General features: G+C 41.5%; 1 protein-coding gene across 1 annotated transcript in view; it reads right to left on the minus strand.

Moving 5' to 3' along the window:
• Nucleotides 1–303: 303 nt before the first annotated feature.
• Nucleotides 304–26463, minus strand: part of CRTAM (cytotoxic and regulatory T cell molecule) — a 29998-nt gene continuing 3838 nt past the window's right edge. The window contains exons 2-10 of the mRNA XM_025998862.2: nt 23323–23469; nt 20324–20476; nt 17934–18077; nt 16804–16965; nt 11585–11665; nt 9077–9160; nt 7155–7301; nt 5614–5700; nt 304–3150 (exon numbers count right to left, since the gene is read on the minus strand). Of these exons, the coding sequence (XP_025854647.2) occupies nt 3020–3150; nt 5614–5700; nt 7155–7301; nt 9077–9160; nt 11585–11665; nt 16804–16965; nt 17934–18077; nt 20324–20476; nt 23323–23469 (1136 nt within the window). The 3' untranslated portion in view covers nt 304–3019. The remainder of the gene's footprint in view (nt 3151–5613; nt 5701–7154; nt 7302–9076; nt 9161–11584; nt 11666–16803; nt 16966–17933; nt 18078–20323; nt 20477–23322; nt 23470–26463) is intronic.

Here is a 26463-nt window from a genome sequence, read left to right on the forward strand (position 1 = left end):
GAAAACTAGAATATACCCATGGTTTTAAATAGATTTAAATACGAACACACACATAGACACATATATCCATATATATAGTTGACCCTTGAATACGCGGGGTTTGGGGTATAACAACCCTCCCAATGAAAAATTGCTGTATGACTGGGACTCCCCCCAGACTGAATTATTAATAGCCTGCTGTGGCCCAGATGCCTTACTGATAACACAGTCAATCAGCATGTATTATGTACGTTCTATGTATTATGTACGGTAGTCTTATAATAAAGGAAGCTAGAGAAAAAAAGAGACAGAAGAGAAAATACATTGGTAATACTGTACATATATTTATTGAAAAAAAAAAAGCAGGATGGGTGGGCCAGGACAGAGGTGGTGGCAGTGAGAGGTCTGGCCCCTGGATGGTGATGTTTCACAGCCTGATGGCCTTGGTGCTGCAGGCAGTGATAGCGACCTGGCAATGCAGTACAGCCGCCCCACCTGCCTGCAGGTGCACCACTGCCAGGGGTGGTGGGCAGCTGTGACCACATCTGAGCCCTCCAGCCTCCTGATGGCTATGGGGCCAGGGTGCTGCTGGGGGAGGGGGTTGTGCCCTGCCTGGGAGGGGCCCAAGGCCTGCAGCCACCCTAGCACCAGCAGGGAACCCTGATCATAGAGAACTTGGGCGGGGGAGGGATCTAGGGTTTCTGGAGGCTGCTGATGGTCTCCAGGGGTCTCCCACGGTACTCACAGGGCAGCAGGTATGACCTTTACACCAGTTACCTTCAATTTGGTCTGAGAGAATGGGGCGGGCAGTTGTAAATAAATATCCTGTGGCTTTTGCTGTTGACTCTTCAGAACAAAAGTTATATATGAGTGGACCTCGACAGTTCAAACCTATGTTGTTCAAGGGTCAGCAATATGCACACTTTTTCATATATTCCGTAGCTCTGTGTACTCAGATGACTTGAAAATGATACCCCAAAAGCAATGTGTATACACAGACCCTGGAGTTTGGCTTCTAAATATCATTTTCCATGAAAAGGAACCAGGGATCCTTGGAGAAATGGCTCATGACAGGGCTGGGGCAGAAGAAGTTAAAGTTGAGCCTGGAATATATTGTACCAGAAAGGAAGAAAGTGCTCCAAGGTTGAGAATAAGGACACAAAAACCTGGTTCCACAATTTGATCATCCAAGTTAGCAAGAGATTAATTTGATGGTAACAGATTATAACCCAGTGCGTGAGCTAGGAGAGTAACAGATTGTGTCTCATTGAATAACAGGAAACCATGAGTCCATACGGATATAAATAAATGAGTAATTTGGAAGTTTGATGAGGAACAGGATATCTATACATTTTTAAAACATCTCTGCACAAGACATTAGCTTACAGAAAAGAAGAACTTTGCAACTTTGCAGGGGGAAGTCCCGGCAGACAGCCCCTTAAGTGATTAAAGTGACATCAGTAAAGGGGTAAATAAAACACAGTGAGGTAACCCAAACATCACTTCTGTGACAGTCCTGTCCCAGTTTTTCACAACCCAAATCTTATCATGAAGAAACCAATTAGATGCAAATTGAGAGGCGATTTACAAAATAATTAGTCTGCAATCTTCAAAAGTATCCAAAATGTCGTGAATATGCAGGAAAAATTCAGGAACTGTTCCAAACAGACTGAGACTAAAATTAAATCTGTGATCAACTGGATCCTCTGGGACAACTGGGCCCATTGGAGAAACTTGCGTCTGAAGACTGGTAGCAGGAATACACCAATGTCTGTTTCCTGATTTCAGTAGTCACCTTGTGGTTCCAGGGGAAAGTGTCTGCTCATAGGACATAGAGGTCAAGTGAGGGGCGCCAGGCAGCATGGCAACTTACTCTCAAATGGTTCAGAGGGAGAAGTGCTCTGTTCTGATGCCTTTCAGTAATTTTATGATTATTAAAAAAAATTTTTTTCAGGACACCTGGCTGGCTTAGTTGGTAGAGCATCTAACTCTTGATCTTGAGGTCATGAGTTCAAGCCCCACGTTGGATGAAGGAATTACTTAATTTTTTTTTTTAATAAAGAGAAAAAAAAATCACAGCTGGATCTGGCCCTGTAACAAACTCATAATATGAGTGTGTATGATAGAGTGGGGAAATATTATTTTACAATTATTCAGAACCAAACTGAGAAATGTCATAGATAAATAAACTGATGGGGGAAAAAAGGCATGCCACTTTCACAAGTAAAACTTGGACTACTTGTGACTAGAAAAACATATATTCAGCTCTTTTTAAAATAATTTTTAAAAAGCACTCATCAGATCATAGTAAGTTAGGCTCATTGTTTTCATTTGTGTATGTTTTTGTAATGAAGTGTCCTGGAGAAAACTTTGTTAGATCAGGTCTTATGACTTAGCAAGAAACCCTTAGAAGATGGAATCTCTGGGCCTACCTGGAACTGATGCTTGAGTCATAGGGCATGAATCTTGGGGCATTCATGCTCACGATTCAGTGCCCACTCATTGTTATGCACCCCTTCTCCAGACGCTGTATATACTGCTTACATCTTCTTAAAGTCCATCTTGAAAGTAAGCTCCTAGGAATACAGACCTCCTCTAGGTTCTTTTCATCCTAAAGATTTTATTTGGAGACCAGAAGGAAAGATTTTAGAAAAATTTCTTTTAAGTAGTTCTGTTAAGAGCCTAGCATCTAAAACCTCCTTTTCCGTTTAGGGTAAGATGTTTGCTGCCCAGATCAACCCAGATCTCCAAGGCTTAGGAGAATCCTCCTGCTCGGAAGTCGTGTCAGGCATAATTGATTCTTTCTCTTCTCTCTCTCTCTCTCTTTCTTTCTTTTTTTTTTTAACTATGAAGCCTTGTGTCCACAGTTTGGTCCTCATTTAACAGCTCTGAATCCAGGGCAGATTGCCCTGGCAAGGCACCATCTTGCATTGCACGCAAAGTATATTTTTCATGTGACAGTAATGATGCTCCTTCCCATAGGCTGCTCCACTGTGATGATGTGGCTGCCCTGAAATCCAGTTTTCTGTTGCAGGAAGCACTACACAATGCTCTCTGGTATATGAGTGGGCTCTCCTTCTAATTTTGGATTTTGTGCGTTTTCCTTCCTCTTCGTTTTTGCTTCTGAGTACAACTGTGTGATGTAGTTAATGTAGCTCTTAGAGTGGAAAGCTGAAAGAAAAACATGTCAAAGATGACTATTTTGAACAATCCTGCACACATTTATTTGAGACACACATTTATTTGAGACAGTTTGATTACACATGGTATTTTTAAGTTCGTATGTTAATGTCTTAAAAAATCAAATCTGAGGGATCCCTGGGTGGCGCAGCGGTTTGGCGCCTGCCTTTGGTCCAGGGTGCGATCCTGGAGACCCGGGATCGAATCCCACGTCGGGCTCCCGGTGCATGGAGCCTGCTTCTCCCTCTGCCTGTGTCTCCGCCTCTCTCTCTCTCTCTCTCTCTCTCTTTCTCTCTCTCTCTGTGACTATCATAAATAAATATTAAAAAAAAATTAAAAAAAAATCAAATCGGAAAAAAAAAAAAGTCAAATCTGAAATTGATGCATCTCATCAGTGGTCGGAATGCATTGTTATAGCCTGACATTTTTTTTTTAAAAAGTCTTCTTACATAAATGTACTAATAAACCTGAAATAACATATATAGACATTTCTGCCATTGAAAATACAAAAAAAAAACCCACAGTGTAATTCAGCATATTTCATACTAAAAGTAACAGTAAATGGTAAACATAGGATTGAGGCTGACCACTCAAAGCCCATGTAATTCTATAGAGGGTGGAGACAGCTCCAGAGGATGCCCTTTAAGTGAGCAAAAATAGTGAAGTTGAAATCCTGGGTTTGAGGGTGCCAAGGGAAGGAAGATGGAAGTGCAGGTTAGAGCCCAGGAGGAAGAACCATCTCCCACAATCTGTGGCCCAGCCCCTACAGATGGACCTTTCTGGGAAGAGAGCCTTGAGTGAAGGTAGTCATTCATTCCTTTCCTTTCCTTTCCTTTCCTTTCCTTTCCTTTCCTTTCCTTTCCTTTCCTTTCCTTTCCTTTCCTTTCTTTTCCTTTCCTTTCCTTCCTCAAGAGAGGCACACAGAGGCAGAGACACATGCAGAGGGAGAAGTAGGCTCCCTGCGGGGAACCCAATTCCGGACTCAATCCCAGGACCCCAGGATTATGACCTGAGCCAAAGGCAGACACTCAAAACACTGAGTCACTGAAGTGCCCCAAAGGTAGTAATTTTCAGCTTTCTTAAAGTTGAGATGTTAAGGCTTTCTGCTTGTTCAGCAGCAGGGCCAAGGTCTTTTCTCTCCCTGCTAAAAGTTATTATTCTACGCCCACTTTTTGTTCCCCTTGCTTAAAAAAATTGGCATAGGAAACTGTCCAACTAATACATCATACTGACAAAGTTCTCCTACTTGTCAAAGGCAAGAACACTGACGTTCTAGAAAACATATGCAATACCACAGACTCTCTGCTTCTTGCACACTCTTCCCTCCCCCACCCCCAGTTCTCACTGTCTGCCCTCTTGTTCCCCTGCCTGGCTAGTACAATGATTCTTTCCACTTCACACCCCACTAGGTCAAAGCAAAAAAAAAAAAAAAAAAAAAAAAAGGCAGAGGTGTTGTGAAAGGCCAGCTTCCTACAGAAACCTCAGTGAAAGCAATAAAAACTAGCAGCAGAGCTTTTCTGCACATCTTGGGAGGTGGAATATGGTAATTTGCATGGAGGAAACAAACATGGTGGAAAGGTAGAAGATTCTTGCTTTCCTGGAGCTGCTCTCCACTAGATTTTTGTCAAGAATGAACTCTCTCTCTCTCTCTCTCTCTCTCCTTTTAGAAACTCTTCCTTTCACTTTCTTTACAACTTTTGCTTGAGAAACTACAACGGAGTCATCCAAAAGACCCGAAACGTCTCTGCTTGAATAAGTTAAGTCTTGTGTTCATTTATTCAACACCAACTTATCAAACACTCCATTTGCATAGGCCGTATGTTAGACACTGGAGACACACATAGATAAACCCAGCTACTCACCACCTGGAGGAGTACTGTGGTAGCTAAATCAACACATTAAAAATGACCAGAGGATGTAGGATGTGGAAAGTACCGGATTGTTAAGTTGTGTGCAAGATACCCAGGGCACAAGAGGGACACACAGTGCAGGGATGTGCTGGTGTGTGACAGGGAGAACTCTGGGATGGCTTCCCAAAGGGGCATATCTGCAGCCCTAGGATTTTAACGCTTGCTACTTTTCATTTTTGGAAGATGCGCTTATGATCTACAAGATGATTTAGGGGATTGACTTTCTTTTTTTTTTTTTTTTTTTTTAAATATTTTTTTGAATTTTTATTTATTTATGATAGGCACACAGTGAGAGAGAGAGGCAGAGACACAGGCAGAGGGAGAAGCAGGCTCCATGCACCGGGAGCCTGACGTGGGATTCGATCCCGGGTCTCCAGGATCGCGCCCTGGGCCAAAGGCAGGCGCCAAACCGCTGCGCCACCCAGGGATCCCGGGGATTGACTTTCTAGTGCTAAAAAGTAGACTTTGATTTTTACCCTCCTCCTTAACGGCAACAAATTAATGAACCTCATTTTTCAAATTTGAGGTCATGTAGTTGACTTACTTTGGCCATTTTTCTCCTGGGATGATGTTTCTTCATGATTTGACCTCGATTTGTAACTTTCTAGAGTGTGTTCTGAGATTTCATTTTCTGCAAGAAAAAAAACGATGTTATTAATTTCTGGTGCCAGACATCACCTATGCATGCAGATGTATGTTTGAATAAGATGATCCCTCTGTCTACACAATAGTGGACTTACCACCACCCCCTCCCATACCTCATGTCCTCATTCATTTGGAGAATTCTTTCCGTCTTTTGCTCTGATCCCTCCAAGCACTATGCTGGGCAGTGTAAGAGTTGTGGAAAGCAAATGACAGCAGAGTAGAATCAAGTATTCTTCTTTGAGATGGAATAATTCTGGTAGCCCTTAAAGAACTATGGGGGTAAAGGATTAATGGGAGATTTTGAAACAATACTATGGCATTTGCCTATTGTGCAGGTACAGCTGAAAAGCCAGACCCTGTCTCTAGGTCCATATATGATGAAAGTTAGTTCAACTGAATATATAGAAAGATTGACATTACCCTAAGAGAAGGTATATTTTTAATAGGGTGAGAGCCATATAAAGAGGTTGTATTTTGCCTTGGGACATAATGAGTTCTCTGCTACTAGAGGTGTTGGAGTCCTGCATGGCTAAATCAGCACTGTCCAGCAATACTAGAATGTGAACCACATGTGTAACTTTAAGTTTTCTAGTGGCCATGCTCAAAAAGCAAAAAGAAGCAGATGAAATTAATGTTTACCTAGGAAATCCGATATATTATTATTAGACATTCATGTGTGTGTGTGTGTGTGTGTGTGTGTGTGTGTATGTGTACTGAGCTTTCAATGTTGGGTGACTATCTTATCCTTTCAGTACCTCTCAAAAGCGATTGCCACATTTCAGGTGCTCAGTAGCCATGTTGTGGCCACTGCACTGGGCAGCATAGGTCTAAATGATCACTCAGAATTAAGGAGGGGATTTAATCCTCGTTCACATTGATGGAATGAATCAAGTAGACAGGTATTCTGGATAACTTTCTAAGGCCCCTTCCAGCGGTGATACGTGTTGAATCTATGCATTTTAATAGGTTTCTTCCATGCTAGATAAATTATATAGTTTCCAATGATAACTTTTTCATCAGGGGTGGCCATATCCCTAGGATATGAACTCCTCAAGAGCGGGGACCTGGTCTCTCTTGGTGACAGAGGTATCCCCAGGGCCTGGAACAGTGCCTGGCACATGAGAGGTGCTCATTGAATGCTTTCTGAATGAATGAATGAATTTTCTACTCAGTATCCTTTTGTGAGTAGGAGCTTTTATAATTTAATATCAATTCCCAGAGCTACCCTAATTTCTCTTGGTTGTACCCTCTTTGATTATAGCCCCTGGAGATTCACATTCTGCATTTACTACAGAACAAGCAATTGCTTATTTGAATGACAACACTTATCAAACATATTGTGCAGCATCTAACAGAAAAGCTTTAGTTGGCAGAGTTTCCTTTGTCCTAGCCAAGTGTTACAGCACCCATCGGTGCCCCATTGGGTCCACTGCCTCTCACCTCTTTTCCACACCACATGTGCTTTCCGAAGCTTCATTATGAAGAGCTGGACGATGATGAAGAGTATAAAGATCAAGAAGGACACGAGTGTGAGCAGCAGAATGCCATTTTTCTTCCGTACCACTCCCAAGTACTGAAGATTGGCTCCTACAGGGAAAATGAAAGGAATTAGACAGTTTTCTTTCTATAGGGAAAATGGAGAGAATTTAGACAGTTCAAAGTTGGTTTGTTATTGTTACTGAGGAATTTGTCCAATAGGTTCAAAAGGTTGTGTTGGCTGAGAGGCAACTCAGATAAACAGAGTCCTACCCTGAAGGGAAAGAGATGCATGTTATTCATTCTCTGAAAACAAGCCAACAGGCATGCAAACAAAGCAATTCTGTGAGGTGATTTGAAAAATGCTCTTAAGTTACGTAGATATCAAAGCTGTGATTTTTCATTTCTAGAGGAAACATGCAAGAATATTGACTTAAATTATAGTCAGGGGACTTAAAGGAGCTGGAAGGAATGGTTTTTCAGCAAGGTGCAGTTAATCAGCAAGAGAGGTTGTTAAGGAGTGTGAAAAACTATACAAATAAAATGAAATTCGTAAATGTTGGCTAGGTTAAATGTGGTCCTACATGAAGGCATTTGGACATAAATTAGGTGAAGTCTTTAAGATTTTTCTAAACCTCACATTCTGATTCTGTGGGCTCCAGTTTTGCCCAGATGTCCTGGCCTTGTCTCAACCAACAAGCAGCTAAGGAGCATTAACTATGTGTAGAACATTGTGCTTGGAGCTGCATAAGACACAGTCCCTGTGATTTAGAGGGTAGTTCTTTCTCTCTATAGAGACAAATCAATTAATCAACAGAATTCAGATATCTATGCCAAATTCTAGATCCATATGTGTTAACACCATAATGTGTTCAGGGATTCAGAGGCCAGAGTTGTCCCTGTGTTAGTCAGGAAAGTTCTCAGTAGATGTTGGCCTTGGAAGAAGGGTAAGGAGAAGGAAGATGAGGCTCTTCTATTCTTCAGTTCAGGCCGGCGAGGGCTGGGTCAGTCAAAATGAGATGATGTTGTCGGAGAAAAATGTGTGTTCTTGTTGGGACTTTAGAGACAGGACTACAGAGGCAGGGGGTAGAGGACACTCGATGGAGGCTTGGAGGCTCCTGCTCTGCCTGGTAGACTGTGGGAGCCGCAGATGTTTTTCTGAACACAGGTGTGCAGAATACAAAGGGATGTTTTGATCATAGTCCTAAAAAAAGGACCACAAGAGAAGTTGAAGTCACAGGACTTTGTGCAGGAGATGATGGGGGTCTGGACCAGGGATGGCAAAAAAGGACTAACAAGTCCTTGGAGATGAGTTGATTTTATATGTGTTTTGTGTATACACACAGGAGTGAAGGATGACACCAAGGTTTAGGGCCTGTGTAATCATCTGGACAAGCTGATTTTGTAGGAAACGGTGCTGTTTGGTTTTTAGTGATATTGAGTTCGAGAAGACGGCAGAAAAATTCAGCAACAGGGATGTAGGAGGTGGAATGAAACAGAGATAAATTCTCAAGAGAATGTTCTGGAAGTATGGAATTTTTCTTCCTGGTGGCAATAGGAACAACCTTGGGAATAGGTAAACTCTTGAAGAATTCAGTGAAGAATCAAGGATGGAGAAGTCAAGTCAGAAGTAGATCCATATATAAGAAGCCAGAGGAGGAAGGGATGCGTTGATGGACACAGAGGAGGAGTGGTTAGCAAACAGAGACAGAACCAGGCAGAGCACATCAAGGGAACCAGGACGCAGCTAAGTCAGGAACCCAGGGAGTGATTAACCAATAGAAAGGTCAAGAAAAATGGGGACTGAAAAAAAAAAGCCATTGGATTCATTGATTAAGAGGTTAAAATGCCAAGTGTTTATTCTAAATACTGTGGGGGATGCTTACCAGTGTTCAAGTCAGGGTCTTGAGTGGTTTGTTCTTTCTCTTCCTTGTCACTCTCTGTTGTACTAGAATCTTCCATTACTGCAACTAGATTGAAAGAAATGAAGACACGGCATATACCTATGACTATATATGAATAGTGTGTATATATACATGGCCATCCCAAAGCAGCAAAACAGCTTGGGAAATCCAATTAGGTGGTCCTCCTTAAAAAACAAAACAAAACAAAACAAAACAAAACAAAACAAAACAAAACAAACGAACAAGGAGACCATTTTTGAACTGCTGACTTCTTCCAGAAATAGTTACAAATGGCCAGGCTCATTCTGCCTTATTTTTAAAAGGTAGATGTTTGCTGAACACCACCTCTGGGCTTAGCCCCAAGCAGAGCATTTGGTAGGTTTCTCACTGTGGCTCTGAACAGAGGCTCCGAGAGGTTCAGTAAATAAATGGTCTGAAGTCAGGGAGTAAGTAGGAGACAGAGCCAGTGCCGAAGCTCAGCATGCAAAATGTAAACTACTGTCTTGCACTTCCTTCCTGAGTCAGGCCCACTGGTGAGAAGGTCTTCAGAACGGTACATGATGATGCCAGAACACTGAAGCCTGGCACCCCAAGCTCTGTGGAAAGAAAACCCAACAGCCTGGGAAGCAGTGATTTTTATGTTGAAAAATAGGATCCTTTGCCATTCAGACCTATGCTTGCCTCTCCCCTTAGAAGGGGCACGTACTGTGATGCTTGTGCTAGGTGAGAGAAGTCACAATTATAAAAGATCTCACTTTTTAAAAAAGAATTTTTATTTACTTATTCATGAGAGACACAGAGAGAGGCAGAAACAGAAGCAGGCCCCATACAGGGAGCCCAAAGTGGGGCCCAATGTGGGGCCCAACATGGGACTTGATCCCAGGTCTCCAGGATCACATCCTGGGCCAAAGGCAGGCACTCAGCCAGTGAGCCATCCAGGGACCCCTAAAAGATCTTGTTTTCTGATTTGGTTGCTCATCTTCCCCATTCCTGCCCCCACCCCTCCTGGGTCTCTTGCTTTTTAGTCCATTACACAGCGCCACTGTGTGGATCCCTCGGGGATCGAAACCACCCCTTCTACTAGAAATGCGTATTATTAGCAGTAATAAAATCGTAGAAATTGAAAGCTGAAAGGAAATTTCAAAACCATATTAAATCTTATGTTATATATGAAAAAGCAGGGCAGAAAATTGGGTTGTTCAGTGGCGCTGTGAGCCAATTTAAAGACAAGTAGATTCTAAACACGTTTAAAAATATTGGATTATTAAAGCAAGGGATATGGCTGCTCCACTTCAGCTTATTTTCAATTTCCACTGCCCATCAAAACACTGGATGGTACGTATTGTTTTTATCGGTGGTTAAAACCCCCAAACATTTACTTTTAAATGTTATTCCAGAAAAAAAAATTTAAACATGATCTGATCCTCAGAACTATGAACATGATAATGATATGAAAGCACTTATTCCACAGAAGGAAATTCTTATAGACACACTATTTGAAACAGAAAGGGGCCGTGTAGGCATTTATGCCCTTTCTGGATGAGGCTATCTTGCTCAAAACACCGTAACAAACAAATGTATTCATACTTGTATTTATTCATTTTTATTGCATTTTCTGAGTACCTGCTAGTGCCAGATGCTATGCCAAATACAAAGATAAATTAAATATATGATCATTGCCTAGGGCTAACCACCTGGTGGGTTCACTGTCTAAAAAACTGGAATTATATCCTGGGCTTCCTAAATTCTGCATTTAGAGCTCAATCCTGTCATCAAAAACTCTCTCAGTTTCTTGACAACCAAGGAACTGATGTGCTTTCAGAGGTGATTTTTGTTATTCAACGGCAAAAAGCCCCAAATCTCCAGATCCTGCTTCTTTGCCCTTTGCTGAAACCAAGTCTTTATTTTGTGTTTGGTCTGTTCTGGATGAGAAAACAAAAGAAACGTGTCTCCCCGTAAATGAATTCAACCTTGCCCTTTACCACAGAGGAAATTCAAATGTCACAATCCTGTGTGTGTGTGTGTGTGTGTGTGTGTGTGTGTGTGTGTATCAAGCAAAACAGCACTGAACCTACAAGGCATTAGTTACCCTGAAGCCCATCCCACTAAGGGAGCGTCCTGGTTTGGAGCTCCTCCAGGACACCACGAAGTTGGAGCCAGGACTAGGCGTCCCGCGCAGTCTTATTAAAAGTTAAAATTTCAGGGGCACCTGGATGGCTCAGTGAGTTAAGTGTCCAACTCTTGATTTCGGCTCAGGTCATGATCTCAGGGTCCTGGGATGGAGCCCCGGGTCACACTCCATGGTGGGTGTGGAGCCTGCTTGAGATTCTCTCCCTTTCCCTCTGCCCCCTACCCTACCTCTCTCTCTCCTCTCTTTTAAAAAAAATATTTAAAAATTAAAAAAAAATCTTAGAAATGAGAATCGGAAAAGTGACCCTTTTCAAGGAGGCATGTTTTTTTTTTTTTTTAAGTCTTCATGGGTTGACTTACCGGTACTAGCGGGCTGCTGAGGGTCTTGAGAGGATGGGGAGCTTTTCTCCGGGGCATCTGAAGCCGTCTCTTGATCAGTGACTAGGAAAGGGGAAAAACAGAAATCAGCAACTACAGAGAGCAGTTTCACCCACATGGTGCTCAGGACAATAGGCTGGAGAGTATATTTGGCTGCTACCCGCTTGTGGAGGCTCTGCACAAACCTCAGCACTCCGTGCTCTGCAGCCTTTGCTCTGGTTTTTGAATCTGCATCCTGCTGGTTGCCCATCTGCTAGGCTGCCTGGCTGAGAAGTACAGCATGCTGGATCTGGAGCTTGTGTGTTCTCAGTAGCACGCAAAGCTATATGCTGCCTCTTTCTGTCCCCATCTATCCATCAGTCCCTCTGTCTGTCTGTCTCCCTGGTCACCTATCTCCCTCCTTATTGGTTAGGTGGCCTGGGAGTCAGGTGCAGACTGGATTGAATTCTAATGCTGTTAACTTGCCTTCTGCTGAGTAAGTTTGAGCGAGATGCCTAATCTCTTGAGAGCTCAGTTTTTCCTAGTAAAAGTACAGGAACCTCAGTTCCTGTAAAACGGAACTACTAATGGCATTTACTTTTGGAGGTTTTTTTTTTTTTTTTTTGTAAGAATTAATGAGTTAATTCATACAACAGGCTTAGCACAGTGCTTACAAATGTTATTGTATAATGTAATATGATGTTTGGGGTGTCTGGGTGGTCCAGCCAGTTAAGCATCCTATTCTTGATTTTGGCTCAGGTCATGATCTCAGGGTTGTGAGATCGAGTCCCGCATTGGACTCCATGCTGGGCATGGGGCCTGCTTAAGATTCTCTCTCTCCCTCTCCTCCTACCCCTCCCCCTTCTCTCTCTATAAAACAGAAAAACCCAAACAAACAAAGAAACCCTAATGTTTGGTAATGATTCCAGACATTCAGCTTAACATAGGTTTGACCAATGAACAGGCCTGAAACCTGGTAATATATAGAAAAGGTGCCTGAAATTTTATAAATATTGATACTGATATGAGACAGGTGGGTAATATCTTTATGGAATCTGAGAGTGCATCTCAGCTTTTTATTTTATCAAATAATTTTCTGTGGTTTTGAAACCTTACTTTCTTAATAAAATATTTAAAAATTTTGGAAACTATAAAAATGCCAGAGGTGCATGCAAGAGCTCTGAGAAAAGGAAGACCCACCAGTAAGGAAATGATAGAGAAATAGTAATTTATACTCTAAGGCTAAAATGAGCTCTGTGACCACAAAGATGCCAGAGGAAATTGAAGAGAGAGCTACTGGCAATGGAAAGAGGGAAAAGTTTGAAAGCTACTTCGAAGTACTGGAGGCAAATTATAAGAAGAGCACAATATGGGAAATATTGGGGTCACAAAGAAAAATTATCAATAATGATCAAGATCTTCTGGAGTAATATAGATGGTACTATATGAATTCAGATAATTATATACTTTTGTACAAAAGAGGAGATACACATGAGTTCATATTTACTTTGATTTATCCTCACGATTAACAAACTAGTGAATAGATTCAATTAGATTGAATTTTGTTTTGATTAAGTGGCTACTGGTACATTATGATTGCTCTCTCTAGTTGGCTAGAATGTTTTAGGCTTGTGCTATCTAATACAGCATCCACTAGCTACACTATTTAAACTTAAATTAATACAAATTAATATTAAAAATTTAGTTAGTTGCTCAGTTGCACCAGCCTCATTTCCATTTTGAAAAACCTGTATCCACCACTGTGAGCTTGATAGCTTCTAAATGCTTAGATTGCTGATGAGCTCAGTGATGATATTAATGAGTGGGATTTTGATAGTGAAATGTGTCAACATTTGAAAGATCTGTATAAATCAGTAAATTGATATTTTCCAAACGACCAAAGCATGATGTTACAAAATCATGCCTGGACAAAAGATTTATCTAAAGTGCAAGTTTGTCAAATAACTTTAATGTGACAAGAGTATGAAAAGTTCATTGATAGAATTCCAGAGTCCATATAGCAACTAACCTTTCAGAAATCACCTCTTGTTGAATTTTAGGGTGGTATCAAAGAAGAAAATCCACAATTATCTGAAAAGTGTGTTAATATACTACCTATTTGTGTGAGGCTATATTTTTGTATATATTTCAAGCAAAACAATGTATTGCAAGAGATTGAATGCTGAAGTTATGAGAATGTAATTTTTAAAGATTTATGTATTTTAGAGAGAGCATGAGTGGGAGGGGCAGAGGGAAAGGGAAAGAGAATCTCAAGCAGACTCCACACTGAGCACAGAGCCCAACATGGGGCTTGATCTCAGGACACTATGATCACAACCTGAACCAAAACCAAGAGTCAAACGCTCAACCAACTGTGCAACCCAGGTGCCCTGAACCTAATTATTTTCTATTAAGCCAGATACCAAAGAGATTTTCAGAATGAAAAACAGTGCCATTTTTCTCACGAATATTTTGCTGTTGAAAAATAGTTATTTTTTCCACACAAATATACTATTTGTGTTTATATATAGTGGACTAATTATTTTTTAAATATATAAGTATTCACACTTTTTTTCAGTTTTAATTTCTAATATGTAAATATTGACAGATACAATTCACATAAATAAAAATTCTTTGGGGTCCTCAATTATTTGTAGGAGTGTAGAGGGGTCCTGAAATCAGTAAGTTTGAGAATTGTCACTCAAGTTTTTGTTTTTATTTCACCTCCAGTTAAGTAATAGGAAATCAAGATCCCTCACTTTGGAACACTAAATAAATGAAGTAAATCATTTTGAGGAGGGTCTGATTCTATTCCTGTTCTGTTCTCCTTCTCCAAGCATCACACTTTCACAATATCTAAGTGTGGGTTTTTCAAAGGAAGACACTACTCATAGCCCTGGATATGATGCTTACATTTTCCCAGGTCCTACCATGCAGAGTGTGGGAAGGAAAGGGGTCAGAATCCTTACTTGTAAATTTGTTTTAAAGCACCTTTCAGCTAATCAAACTTTTTAAACTCATTGGATGAACAAAACGTGTGTAATATCTGTATGTCAGTGTAATAGTTTGCCAAAGAGAAAAAAGCTGTAAACAAATGGAAGCCACTGACTGATAGCTGATACTGAAGTTGCTCTTTGAATACTTATGGAGATCTTGGCAGTGGGTGCTAAGTAATCGATAGATCAGAAATAAAAGTCAAGTCTTATTCTAATTAGAAGCATCTTATGGCTGGGATTTTGAGTCCTACAGAACCATGGCCATAATGGAGAAGAAACTGTCATTTCCACTCAGGAGTAATTTTTGTAGATGGCCTGAACAATAGCTAAAAAGTAAAAAAAAAAAAAAAAATATATATATATATATATATATATATATATATTTTTTTTTTTTCAGCATCATTGGCTCTCTTGTTTAAGAATCTGAATGTCTGGGGCATCTGGTTGGCTCAGTCGGTTGAGCGTCTGACTCTTGGTTTCAGCTCAGATTATGATCTCAGGGTTGTAAGATTAAGCCCTACGTCAGTCTCCATGCTCAATGGGAAATCTGCTTGAGATTCTCTCCCTCCCCCTTCCCCATGTGCTCTCTCTTTCTCTCTCTCTCCCCCTCTCTCAAATAAATCTTAAAAAATAATAATAACCTGAATATTTTTCAGAAGCATGCCCTGCATGCACTACGCTCCACTGACCATAGAGGCTAGAGGGGAACAGTGAAGGAGCGGCTGGACTCTCTGCATCAGATGACAGTAGCCAGCCCAGGGTAGGGGGCCCCAGGCTTCTAGAGACAACTTCCTCAAGACTTGCTACTTTTGGTTTGAGAAAGTGACTGATGGAAAGCATGTGGTAGTGAGAGGGGAGCTGTTAGCCACAGCAGCAGCCCCCACAGGGCTGCAGGGCGCTTTTCCCATGATGGTATTCTCCTTAATGAGTGTCTTGCATGAGCAGTTATTTCATGTAGAGCTTTCTCAACAAACATATCCTCATCCAGCTCCCTCCTTCACTAGTGTGAGTGAATCCTTGCACTTCAGGAATTCTTTTTACACTGAGTAGCACCTTACAAATCACAAAGGTCAGAGTCTTATTAATTATAGATGTGTGATTCATGCTACTTCTTATTAGATACTTCTTGGATCAAAAAGTTTTCTAGGGGCACCTGGGTGGCTCAGTTAAGTGTCTGACTCTTGATTTTTGACTTAGGTCATCATCTGAGGGTCATGGGATCGAGTCCTGCCTCAGGCTCTGTGCTGGGCAAAAAGTCTGCTTGAGATTCTCTCTCCCTCTGCCCCCACCCCCTCACAATTTCTCTCTCTTTTTAAAAAAAAGAGAAAGTTTTCTAGAGTTTAAAAATTATTATTATTATTATTATTATTATTATTATTATTATTATTATTTGCTTTTGGTGAAGAAATTGCAGAACCCATTCTGAAAATGGAGGCAATTCTTCTTCACATTTACCATTTGGCATTTTATTTTTATTTATTTATTTTTTAATTTTTATTTATTTATGATAGTCACAGAGAGAGAGAGAGAGAGGCAGAGACACAGACAGAGGGAGAAGCAGGCTCCATGCACCGGGAGCCTGATGTGGGATTCGATCCCGGGTCTCCAGGATCGCGCCCTGGGCCAAAGGCAGGCGCCAAACCGCTGCGCCACCCAGGGATCCCCCATTTGGCATTTTATGTGTTACTATTTGTTCTCCCCAGAATATTAACATGGTTAAACTAAAATCTGCAAAAACATTCATAACAAAATATATCTAAAGAGTAATTGTGGCTTAATTTGACTGTGTGAGTCTTTTATATTAACATAAAGTGACGCCAGCAAGTTTAGATTTATTTCAATCGCTGTTATCTCCTTTTGGGTTGACTACAAAGATAAAGCACAGAGGCCATCTGAAGCACAGATACCTCTCTGAAAACATTACTGCAATAAAACTGTTGAAGGCCGAGTTATGCCAGCTGTCACTACCAAAAAGGAATCATGACACTATTTGCATATGGCGCCCTGCTAGGCTTTCTGCACAACTGGGGTTCTGAATGTTGGAACAGGTGCGTTCTAGCACCCAGCTGGAGAAATTTCAATCATTAAAGGAATTTGCTGCTAAGGAGAGCTTTGTGGACAGTGATCTCATTCTGAAGGACTCTTCCCATTACACTTAATTTTGTTTGATAATGTAATGTTAGGGTAAATTAAAAATGATTAAAGACCGTCATTCATTCTTCTTACCCAAATCTTCAAATCGGAAAGGTGCTACCAGTTTTCTGCCCTGTAGACCTTTGTGTCGGATGATGCAGTTCACTGTTGAGTTTTTGCCATATGTGTGGACTCTGAGGAGGCTGCTGCTATTACATTTCTTCCCATCCATTTCAAATTCATGGTGGGTTTCACCTATGGAGCAAGTTAAAGAGATGTATGAGGTTGTGGCTACGTAATACCACTGGATGGGTTTAGTTCTCTCAGGGACCAATGGCTGGGACATCTTCGCAAAGCTGTTAGACTTTTTTTATTTTTTTTATTTTTATTTTTTTTTAGCTGTTAGACTTCTAAGCTCATTCTAGCTTCAGCCAGCAACCTCATACACACTTGGCCCTCGTCACAGAGGGAAGCAGGTGAATAACAGTGATTAGGTTGGTATAAACCCTCACTGCTGAAAAAAAAAATTCCAAAGCTTATTGTGGTTACATAAGGACAGCCTGATGTTGTCAAACACAAAGATCCAAGACTTTACTCAGGTTGAATGAATAAGGCAAATGAAAGAAGAGGTCTTATAATGGTGTAGAATTGGCACTGGACTGAACCTCTCTCTATGTAAAATCCAATGTAACAAATGTTACAATGTCAGCAAACTATAAACAGTTCTGAAGTAGTTATCCTGCTTCAGTCCATTGAACCCTGCTTCAATCTACTCAGAGTTTAGATTCTTTCTCCATAATATATGTTTATTGAGGGTATAACATTGTAGTGTATAAGGAGGATCTTACCTATTCCAATACACAAGCATCATGTTAAATGCATTTTCAGTTCTATGTTTGCTAACAAGTTCATGCTGAGGTAATAGTTGTACCTAGATATGAACTTTTGTTGAATTTTAAGAAGCTATAATATTCCATTTTAAGTTTCTACTCTAAGTATATATATGTAATCACATTATTTGTGATAGGCTTTCAAGACGAAAACATAATCTTGATTGGCTCCAAAGATATCTCCAAAGATAATTTGGAGAAGAACCGAAGAGTTATTGAGTGTTGTTTTCGGGCACCTAATGCCACCAGAGGGTGCCAGAGGATTTAAAAATTCCTTGGAAATGTAAGTAGGATGGAAAACAAAGGAGGAAACAGAAGCAGCTCCCCACTTACCATAGAGCTCTATGTCATTCCCTAAAATCCAGGTTATCTGCGGAGGGGGCTTACTTCTCACAGTGGAGCATCTAAGTGTAACGTGTTCCTTTCCATTTTGCGTTCTGATAACTGAAGCTTCCAGGGTTGGCATGGAAGGTGTTGCTGGAAGAGAATTGATTTTTCTGTGCTCAGTTAGCTGGTCTACATATCCCAGGAAAGCATGGAATCTAATAATCTAAAGGGATCGTTGTACCATATGGTCTAAATAATGGGCATTTTTTGTTTTTAAACTTGATCTTTCTCAGACTATAGTTTAAAGGGCTTTTAGGTACTTGTAAAGCTACCTTGGTCACATTGCTGGTTACCCAGTGTATGATTAGTCCCTGGAAATTCCCAGTGATACAACAACAATTTTTACATTTGATGTATGACTGTAGTTGATTGATAGAGCACTAGGTGAGGAGTACAGACCTGAATTCTAGGTCCACCTGCGATTGCAAGAACTATTGTATGTCCCTCAACATCCTGGTGGGTCAGTTTCCTTGTCTGTGACACGAAGGAGTTGGTTTATGAATTGGCTGCTATGGTTCTAGACTTTTCTGAGTGTATGATTCACCTCGAGGTGAGTTAGTTCTGTTCCCTGCTAACATCAAAGATGCATTTCTCTTATAAAGGGCCCATCTGTCTTTTTTTTTCCTACTCCTGTCTTGGAAATAGAGTTGACCCTTGACACAATGTGGACATTAGAGGTGCTGACACCTCCCCTGACCACTGCACAGTTGAAAATCCTTGTGTAACTTTTGACTCCTTCCCAACTTAACCAACAGCCTTCTGTTGATGGGAAGCCTTACCAATAACATGAACAGTTAATTAACACATATTTTGTATATGTATTCTGTACTGTGTTCTTACAACAAAGCCAGCTAGAGAAAAGAAAATGTTATTAAGAAAATCACAAGGAAGAGAAAATACATTCATAGTACTGGACTGTATTTATCGAAAAAAATTGCATATAAGTGCACCAGCACAATTTAAACCTGTGTGGTTCCAGGGTCAAGGAGGCTAACTTCTTCCTCTTTCCCATTCTACTTCACACTTTGGTCCAGGCCTGTACCCTTTCACACTGATTTGCTCATTTATCTGCCATTGAGATGGCAAAGTCAGCTCCAAGTGTGCGCTGGCTGCATTCGATGCTGACAGTACAAATATGGAAAAGATAAAGCCCTTTGAGAAGCTAACAGTGTGATAGACTCAGCCCCTAAGCTGTTAGTTAAAGGATCATGTGTTAAGGGCAGGGAAAGAGGTACGAGTGGAGTGGCACAAGAGCCCAGAAGGGCACACAAGCAGTGTGAGCCAGAGTGCTATGGGGGGTGGCCGGGAGGATGGGTTGAGTCACACTGGTTCTCAAAACCCCTAGGGAGCCGTTCCTTCCCAGATACTTTGTCACTGTGCCTTGACTTTATGGCAGGCCCCCCGCTGTATTCATCCAACAGGAGAAGCCTGAGAAACTCACTTGTGATATGTGGAATTGCATCACTTAGAGATTAACAAAAAGCAATGTTTATAATTGATCTGGTCCGTCACAAAAAGCAGAAAAGTAAAGAGGGTAAGACTGATGCCAAACAGGGAGGCCTGGGTGGCTAAGTGGTTAAGCGTCTGCCTTCAGCTCAGGGTGTGATCCCTGGGTCCTGGGATCGAGTCCCACATCCAGCTCCCTGCATGGAGCCTGCTTCTCCCTCTGCCTATGCCTCTGCCTCTCTCTGTGTGCCTCTCATGAATAAATAAATAAAATCTTAAAAAAAAAAAAAAAAGACTGATGCCAAACGCAGCCGACCATCCACAGAACTAAGCGAGTCCCAGGCAATCAGGACGCCGTCACTTCCTACCCACACCTCCCAACCCCACATCCCACTGGAAGAGGGGAACTGGCTTCGGCAGAGGACCTGAGCCAAGTGTCCAGTGCAGTTACATCTGAATTCATTCAATCTTAGGATATGCTGTTGTGGGGTTCACTTTTATTTACATGCATGTTTTGCCTTCCTAATCTCGTGTGCCCACCCCCCTGGGCAGGGATGTGCCTGGTTCCTCTTTGATTCCCTGGAGCTTAGCACAGTGCCTGGCGCCTCGTAGCAGCTTATCATCTATCAATTCTCCTTTCTCTTAGTCTCCGAGACAGGAAACTTAGTTGATGCCAAGGACAAATTTCACAGTCACATTTTAATCTAGGGTTCGCCAGTCAAAATGCTCCTTTCCGTTTTTCCTTTCAACAAAAGATGGTTGGAGGTGTCCTAGAAAATGCTCTGCGCTAGGCAATATTTCTAAGTAAAATGTAAAGTCTGAGAACGATCTGTCCTGTTCCTAAGTCTTGTTGTTCCCGTGCGGGGGTTTGCTGGCTGTCAGGCACCTACCTAGCACCATCACTTTTACTTCCTTTGTTCTCACGGAGTTACTGTAATGTAAGCACTTGTACACGCCTTCATCCCGCTGGCTGACGTTAAGCACGCTGATGGAGAGCTGATTGGTGGAGTGGTGAAGAAGCTGGTATTTGGAATTTTGTAAAGCTGGACAAGAGGGGGGAAAAAAGAGCTGTTAGGAAGAAAGCGATCTGAGGAATCTAATCTCTCAGTGGATTGATTATTTGCAGGAATGGCTTTTGAATTTCACACTTCGACAGAACAAATGTCCCATCTTCGATTGAGCTGCCTTCCAAATCCTAGTGTTCCCAGCTGGATGCCTCTCAATAGCTTGACATTAGTTTAGGAAATGAAATATTTTGATACCGGGACCTGTGAAATAGACCATTTGCTTTATTTGTGCACGTAGGAGATTAACCCGATGCTGGTGAAGGGTTCGGGTTGCAGGAGGATTAAATTTTCTTTTCTTTTTTTACATTACAAAAAATGCCCCATTAGACTTACCTCTTTGAAATCTGATTGATCTGAGGTTGTCTTGTCAAGATGGATGTGAAGAGTGGATGATAAATGTATGGCTATCCATTACTCCATTTGGATGCTTTTTATTTTGAAAGGTTTTAAGTAACCTCTACATACAATGTGGGGCTCGAACTCAAAACCCCGAGAGCAAGAGTCAGTCTCAGGCTCTACTGACTGAGCCAGCCAGGCACCCCCTTTTATTTTTAATTTTTTAGAGGTCTATTATTAGTTGAAGTTTCCTAAATATTTTTTAAAAGATCTTATTTATTTATTTGAGAGAGAGAGAGAGAAAGAGATATCTCAAGAGAGAGCATGAGCAGGCGGTGGGGGAGAGGGAGAAGCAGGCTCCCTGCTGAACAGGGAAGCTTGACATGGGGCTTGATACCAGGACCCTGAGATCATGCATGACCAGAGCCGAAGGCAGACAATCAACTGAGCCACCCAAGTGCCCCTATAGTTTCCTAAATTATAGCAAGTGTTGAGGTTGTTGCTGTTTGTTTGATTCTATATCTCAGGTTATAGGTCCCTTAACAAATCAGAGGCTCCTGAAATGACTGTTTTTTTCTCTCTTTCTCTTTCTTTCAACTTTAGTATATGTGCTGCCGAATCAAGTACTCTCTTCCTTTCATTCTCTTCATTTCTCCTCCTTCTCTCCCTCCCTTCCTCCCTCCCTCCCTCCCTCATTCCCTCCCTCCCTTCCTTCCTTCCTTCCTTCCTTCCTTCCTTCCTTCCTTCCTTCCTAGGTTTGTAACATAAGCCAAAAATAGTTAAACCTTGAGTGGCAGACCAAGGAAGGTTGTTTCTCATCTGAACTAATGGTTGTGTGTCCTTTGACACTGATGTTACCTGGGCTAGAATTCAGGCATTCTCAGCCTCAGCACATTGACTTTGAGTTCATAATTCTTGGTTGTGGGAGCTACCCTGTACACCTGAAGATGTCTAGCAGCAATCCTGGCCTCTGCTCCTTAGATGCCAGACCCCCCTGCCTTTTTCCAGTTACAACAATCCAAACTCCCTCCAGACATTGCCAGATGTCCCCTTGAAGGCAAGAATGACCCTCAGTTGGACATCACCGAGTTCAATCAAGGTATTCTACTGCAGAAATTTGACAGTGCTCATCTTCTCAGTTTACTAAAAACCAAACTGAAACACGAGAAAGCATTATTTAACAGGAATGATCTCCACTAAAAGTTTTTCTCTCAGAACAATTCACATCTACTTACTTTATTGGAATCTACTATGGATAGTTTACTTAGCTTGAAATATATGGTTAGTTTACATTGAACATAGTGAGATTTAATAATGTTTCATGCAGAGGGGTGCCTGGGGGGCTCAGTAAGCTTCTGACTCTTGGTTTTCACTCAGGTCATGATCTCAGGGTCCTGGGATTTATGCTCAGTGCAGAGTCTGCTTGAGATTTTCTCTCCCCCCCTCTCCTTCTGCCCCTCCTACCCATGCTCTCTCTCTCTCTCTAAATAAATAAATCTTTAAAAAAATAATGTTTCATACCATATCAAGGTTTTTAGAGGCTCTACTTCCACAAGGCACAATGAAATTCTCTGTTTCAGAGACTTTTCCAAGCATTTGGCAGTTCAGAATATTAAATGGAGATTTACAATGGTCTCATTATGAAGGGGAGGGCTTAGTAAAATCCTGCCCAAAGAGATGAACTAAAGAGACTTTTAAAAATCCCTTTCAAAAAAAAAAATCCCTTTCCTTCAGAAAATAACCCAAAACCCCTTTGTGACTGTGTGAGGTGATGGATGTTAGCTAGACTTCCTGTGGTGGTTATTTTGCAGTATATACGAAATATCAGATCATTTTACACCTTATACGGTGTTATCTGTTCATTAGATCTCAATAAAACTAGGGGCCGGGGGAAGAGTCCCTTTCCTTCTCAGACATCTGGGACTCAGTGTGTATTTGTGAAAATAGGAATGCGTGCCCTCTCTTCCAAAGTCTATGTCCTGTCCATTCCTCAGGTGCTCAGGGATCTTGCTTTTGTGTTGAGACCAGCAGGAGAAAAGGCAATATCTGGAAGGGAGCTTTGTGATGGGACTTTGAATTGCACAGATGAAAAACGAAGCAGCTGGCTCCAGATGTGGGGCGATGGTGTTAGCTGCTCAAGGACAAAAGGCCTCCGGTTAGTCTGCGGCCTGTCATTGGTGCTGCTGGCAGTTTCATGGCTGCTGAGTACAAGAGTGACGTGGCAGTGAGGTGTGGGCAAGGAAATGTGCTTTGTAACTTGAGCCCCCTTTACTAACCATTCTGGTGGGGTTTCCATTTCAGACTTCCTGTCAGAAAAAGCAGCCATGTGTAAAATGATAGGCCTCTGGGTGTGATCCCCATGTAATAGTAGGTGGGCCAAGCCCACCTTTTGGATGACTCATGCTGGTTTCTATCCCACCAACTTGTCTGTCTGGAAAATCCCTCAGGTTGAGGTCTGGTGGCGATTTTTTTTTTCTTTCACTTACCAGGATGCTCATTTAAAAAAATGGTGAACCCTGATGGGGTCAGCCACTGCAGGGAGGTGGTCTTCTCTGGAGAAACAACACAGTTGAGAGTGAGCGTCTGGCCTTCCTCCACGGTGACTGTTTCCATGTGGTTAGTCAGAAAGGCTTCTGCAGAGAAAGAGAATTGGGGACAGTCAGGCTGGCATGGGCCAAGACACTTCCAAGCTGAGCCAAGGTCATCTTCTCAACACAACCCATGGATTCATTCTGTCATTCATTACATACTTTTTTTTTTCAGAGAGCAAGAGTGAGCAAGCAGGGAAAGAGGTGCAGAGAGAGAGAGAATCTTAAGCAGTCTCCATGCTCAGCATGGAGCCCAAGGTGGGGCTTGATCTCATGACCCTGAGATCATGACGTGAGCCAAAATCAAGAATCAGATACTTAACCAACTGAGCCAATCAGGGGCCCCCTCATTACATACTTCCTAGAGAAACAAAACATAAATCAGTATAAAGGAGCAAGCTTCCTACCTAGGAGCAGGAGATGTCACCCGAAGGAGGCCTGAATGAAGAGTGGGCTTTTGATAGGAAAGAAGGAAAATGTTGAACAACATGTATTGGGCACTTGCTCTCTTATAGGCCAGGAACTCTACCCAGCCACATTAACCTATATTTAATTTGGCTTTTGAACTAACTGTGTAAAGAAAGAATTATCTCTCTGGCTCTACAGATGAAGGAATAGAGGCTGAAGGTGACACAGGTCCTGGGGCTGGGATCTATACCCATGTCTATGGGCTTCAAAGTCCATGGTCTTGTAACTAGGTCAGACTGTCTAAATGATGAGATCCCAGAAAACTCAACCTTTATGGCTTCAATTTATGAAACAGGTGACTTGTGGCTTTAAGTTATGTGTCTAGGATCCCAAGTAGTGCTCCTGTGAGCACCTTCACGGGGAGTGGTTAAGCCCCACCTGCAGAAGAGATTGTATGTCAGAGGGAGCATGTTCTAAGATCTCTTCCAATTCAATTTTCCACAGCAGCACTTTCTCCAGGCAAACATGAGAATCTATTTTTCCCAAATCACAACCCCCAAAGAATGATAAACAATTGATTGTAAGCAGCTGCAAATGTATTCTCCCAAAAAGGAAATTGATAAAAAAAAAATAAATTGGCTTTGCTGCTGATTTGGCACATTTATTGCCATCCGTTATTTCTTCAAGTTTTAAATTTAAAAAAAAAAAACTTTTTTTCTGAGGACTAGACAATTCTTATCAATGAAAGTACAAAACACTTCCATAAACAGAAGAATACTGTGGGGGTTATAAATTATGAATAGCCAAGGTAATGAGTTTTACTGCATCATCTGAAACCTTAAAAAAGAGAGAGAGAAAGAAACAAGGAATTTATTTCCTTGTGATGAATTTCAAGTATTAAGAAAAGTGCTTTGGAGAGCCCTGGGAATTAATTGATGTAGACTTTTTAGTTTGTCCCATTCCTAGGCCATTAATTTCAATTTAGCTTCTGGCAATAATAACCCAGAATCGTTGTATTGTATTCGTATTGACTTTCATGGGGAAAAAAGTTTGCTTGAGTTGTAATGGAAAAATACCCATATCATCACCAATATTATAATGAACAATGAAGAGTCAATAAAAAGATACTGTGTTTTCATAAGCGCATTGAAGCATAAGCCCAGAATTCTGTTTAGGTTGTGTCATTTGGAAATACTTTTATCTATAAAATCAACTCATAATTGAGTAATAAAGATAATATTAGTAGAGATGCTTTGAAATGACAATGGAATTTCTTCTAAGGCTAAGGAGTTTCTGAGCCAAGAAATTGAATCTAGAACTGTCTACTTTCCATTGCTTCCATGATCATTCCCATCGTGACTCTTGCTCTATTTTTTAGTTCTTATGTATTATCCTGCTTCCCACAGGTTGAAGTTTCTAGAGGGCAGTGACTATATTTCTCTAAAATTCATTCCTTATAGAAACTATCACAGTGTGAGCTTGGAAAGTAATGGTTTAGCGCCAGCTTTCATGATGGCAACATAGAGCAGGTGATGGACAGGTCTTTGGTCTCCTGTTGTTAATAAGAATACTGAGACAGGAGGGAAGTTACTAGGTTGAATCAATGGTAGAAAAAAGACTGCAGTTAAGCAACATGCCCTGATTTCATCCTCCAGTCCAGAAGTTGATACTAAAACGTTTTGCTCATGTTTTTACCTTTGGCAAAGTGATTGTCTAGACAGGAAGCCTGCATCTGGGGAAATGGGAGTGGTATTTATCTGCAGCCTGTCTATGAATAAATGTCATCCATTTTAAGGATGTCTTTTTTCTTGGGATATGTGTTTTTGAATTAAATTGTTATTTGATTCTTATAATGCTGAAGACATTGTCATGAAATGTAAGGGGGCTTTTTAGCATATGCTAAAGAATCGTATCTCCTGAGATTAGTGTTTGCTCTTGTTGTCGAGAATTTAAATATCAGCCTACAGACCACAAATATAAATGCCTGGGTATCACTTGGAAAGGACGATGCTTGAGGCCTGGGATAGTTGCTGCTTCCTCTACTCTGCTCCAAGCCTTGCCTTTAGCTTTACAGGCTGATTTCTCGTTCAGTGTTATCATGTAGACCCATGTTTGATTTAGAGACAGGAAATCATTGTAGAAGGGAAGAATAGCCCCAGAGAGAAGCCACAGACTCACACTGCTTCAGCTGCAAGTGCTTAAAAAGATAGCTCCGCGGGTCTAGGCTCTGCTCAAGCATGGAAGAGGAAGATCCCTGTACCTGCATTTTGATGGCACATCTTCTAAGGGGAAGTTCCCCAGGACTCTCTCATTGTCATTGCAAACTAAACTGGAACCACCTTTTATGTTTTTTTTTTTCCCACCTAAGTTTGGAGTCCTACTTTCACCTTTGTCAGAGAAGTGGGGTGTGGGTTACCTTCTCTGTTTACCACTTCCTCCCCTGCAGGCTCTAGAAACACGGATATCCGTATGAGCCCTTAGCCTTTCTTGGGTAGATCCCAAGTGCTGTGAGCCTTCCTGGTGCTCCCTGGCTGGGCTTCAGAGTTCCAGTCTGCACGTTAGCCCTATGTGGTTCCACAGATGCTGAGTGTGCAAAGCTTGGCAGTGAATAGCGGGGGTGTTTCTCCTGGG

Source organism: Vulpes vulpes, chromosome 12 (assembly GCF_048418805.1).
Source record: "Vulpes vulpes isolate BD-2025 chromosome 12, VulVul3, whole genome shotgun sequence".
Lineage (NCBI taxonomy): Eukaryota > Metazoa > Chordata > Mammalia > Carnivora > Canidae > Vulpes > Vulpes vulpes.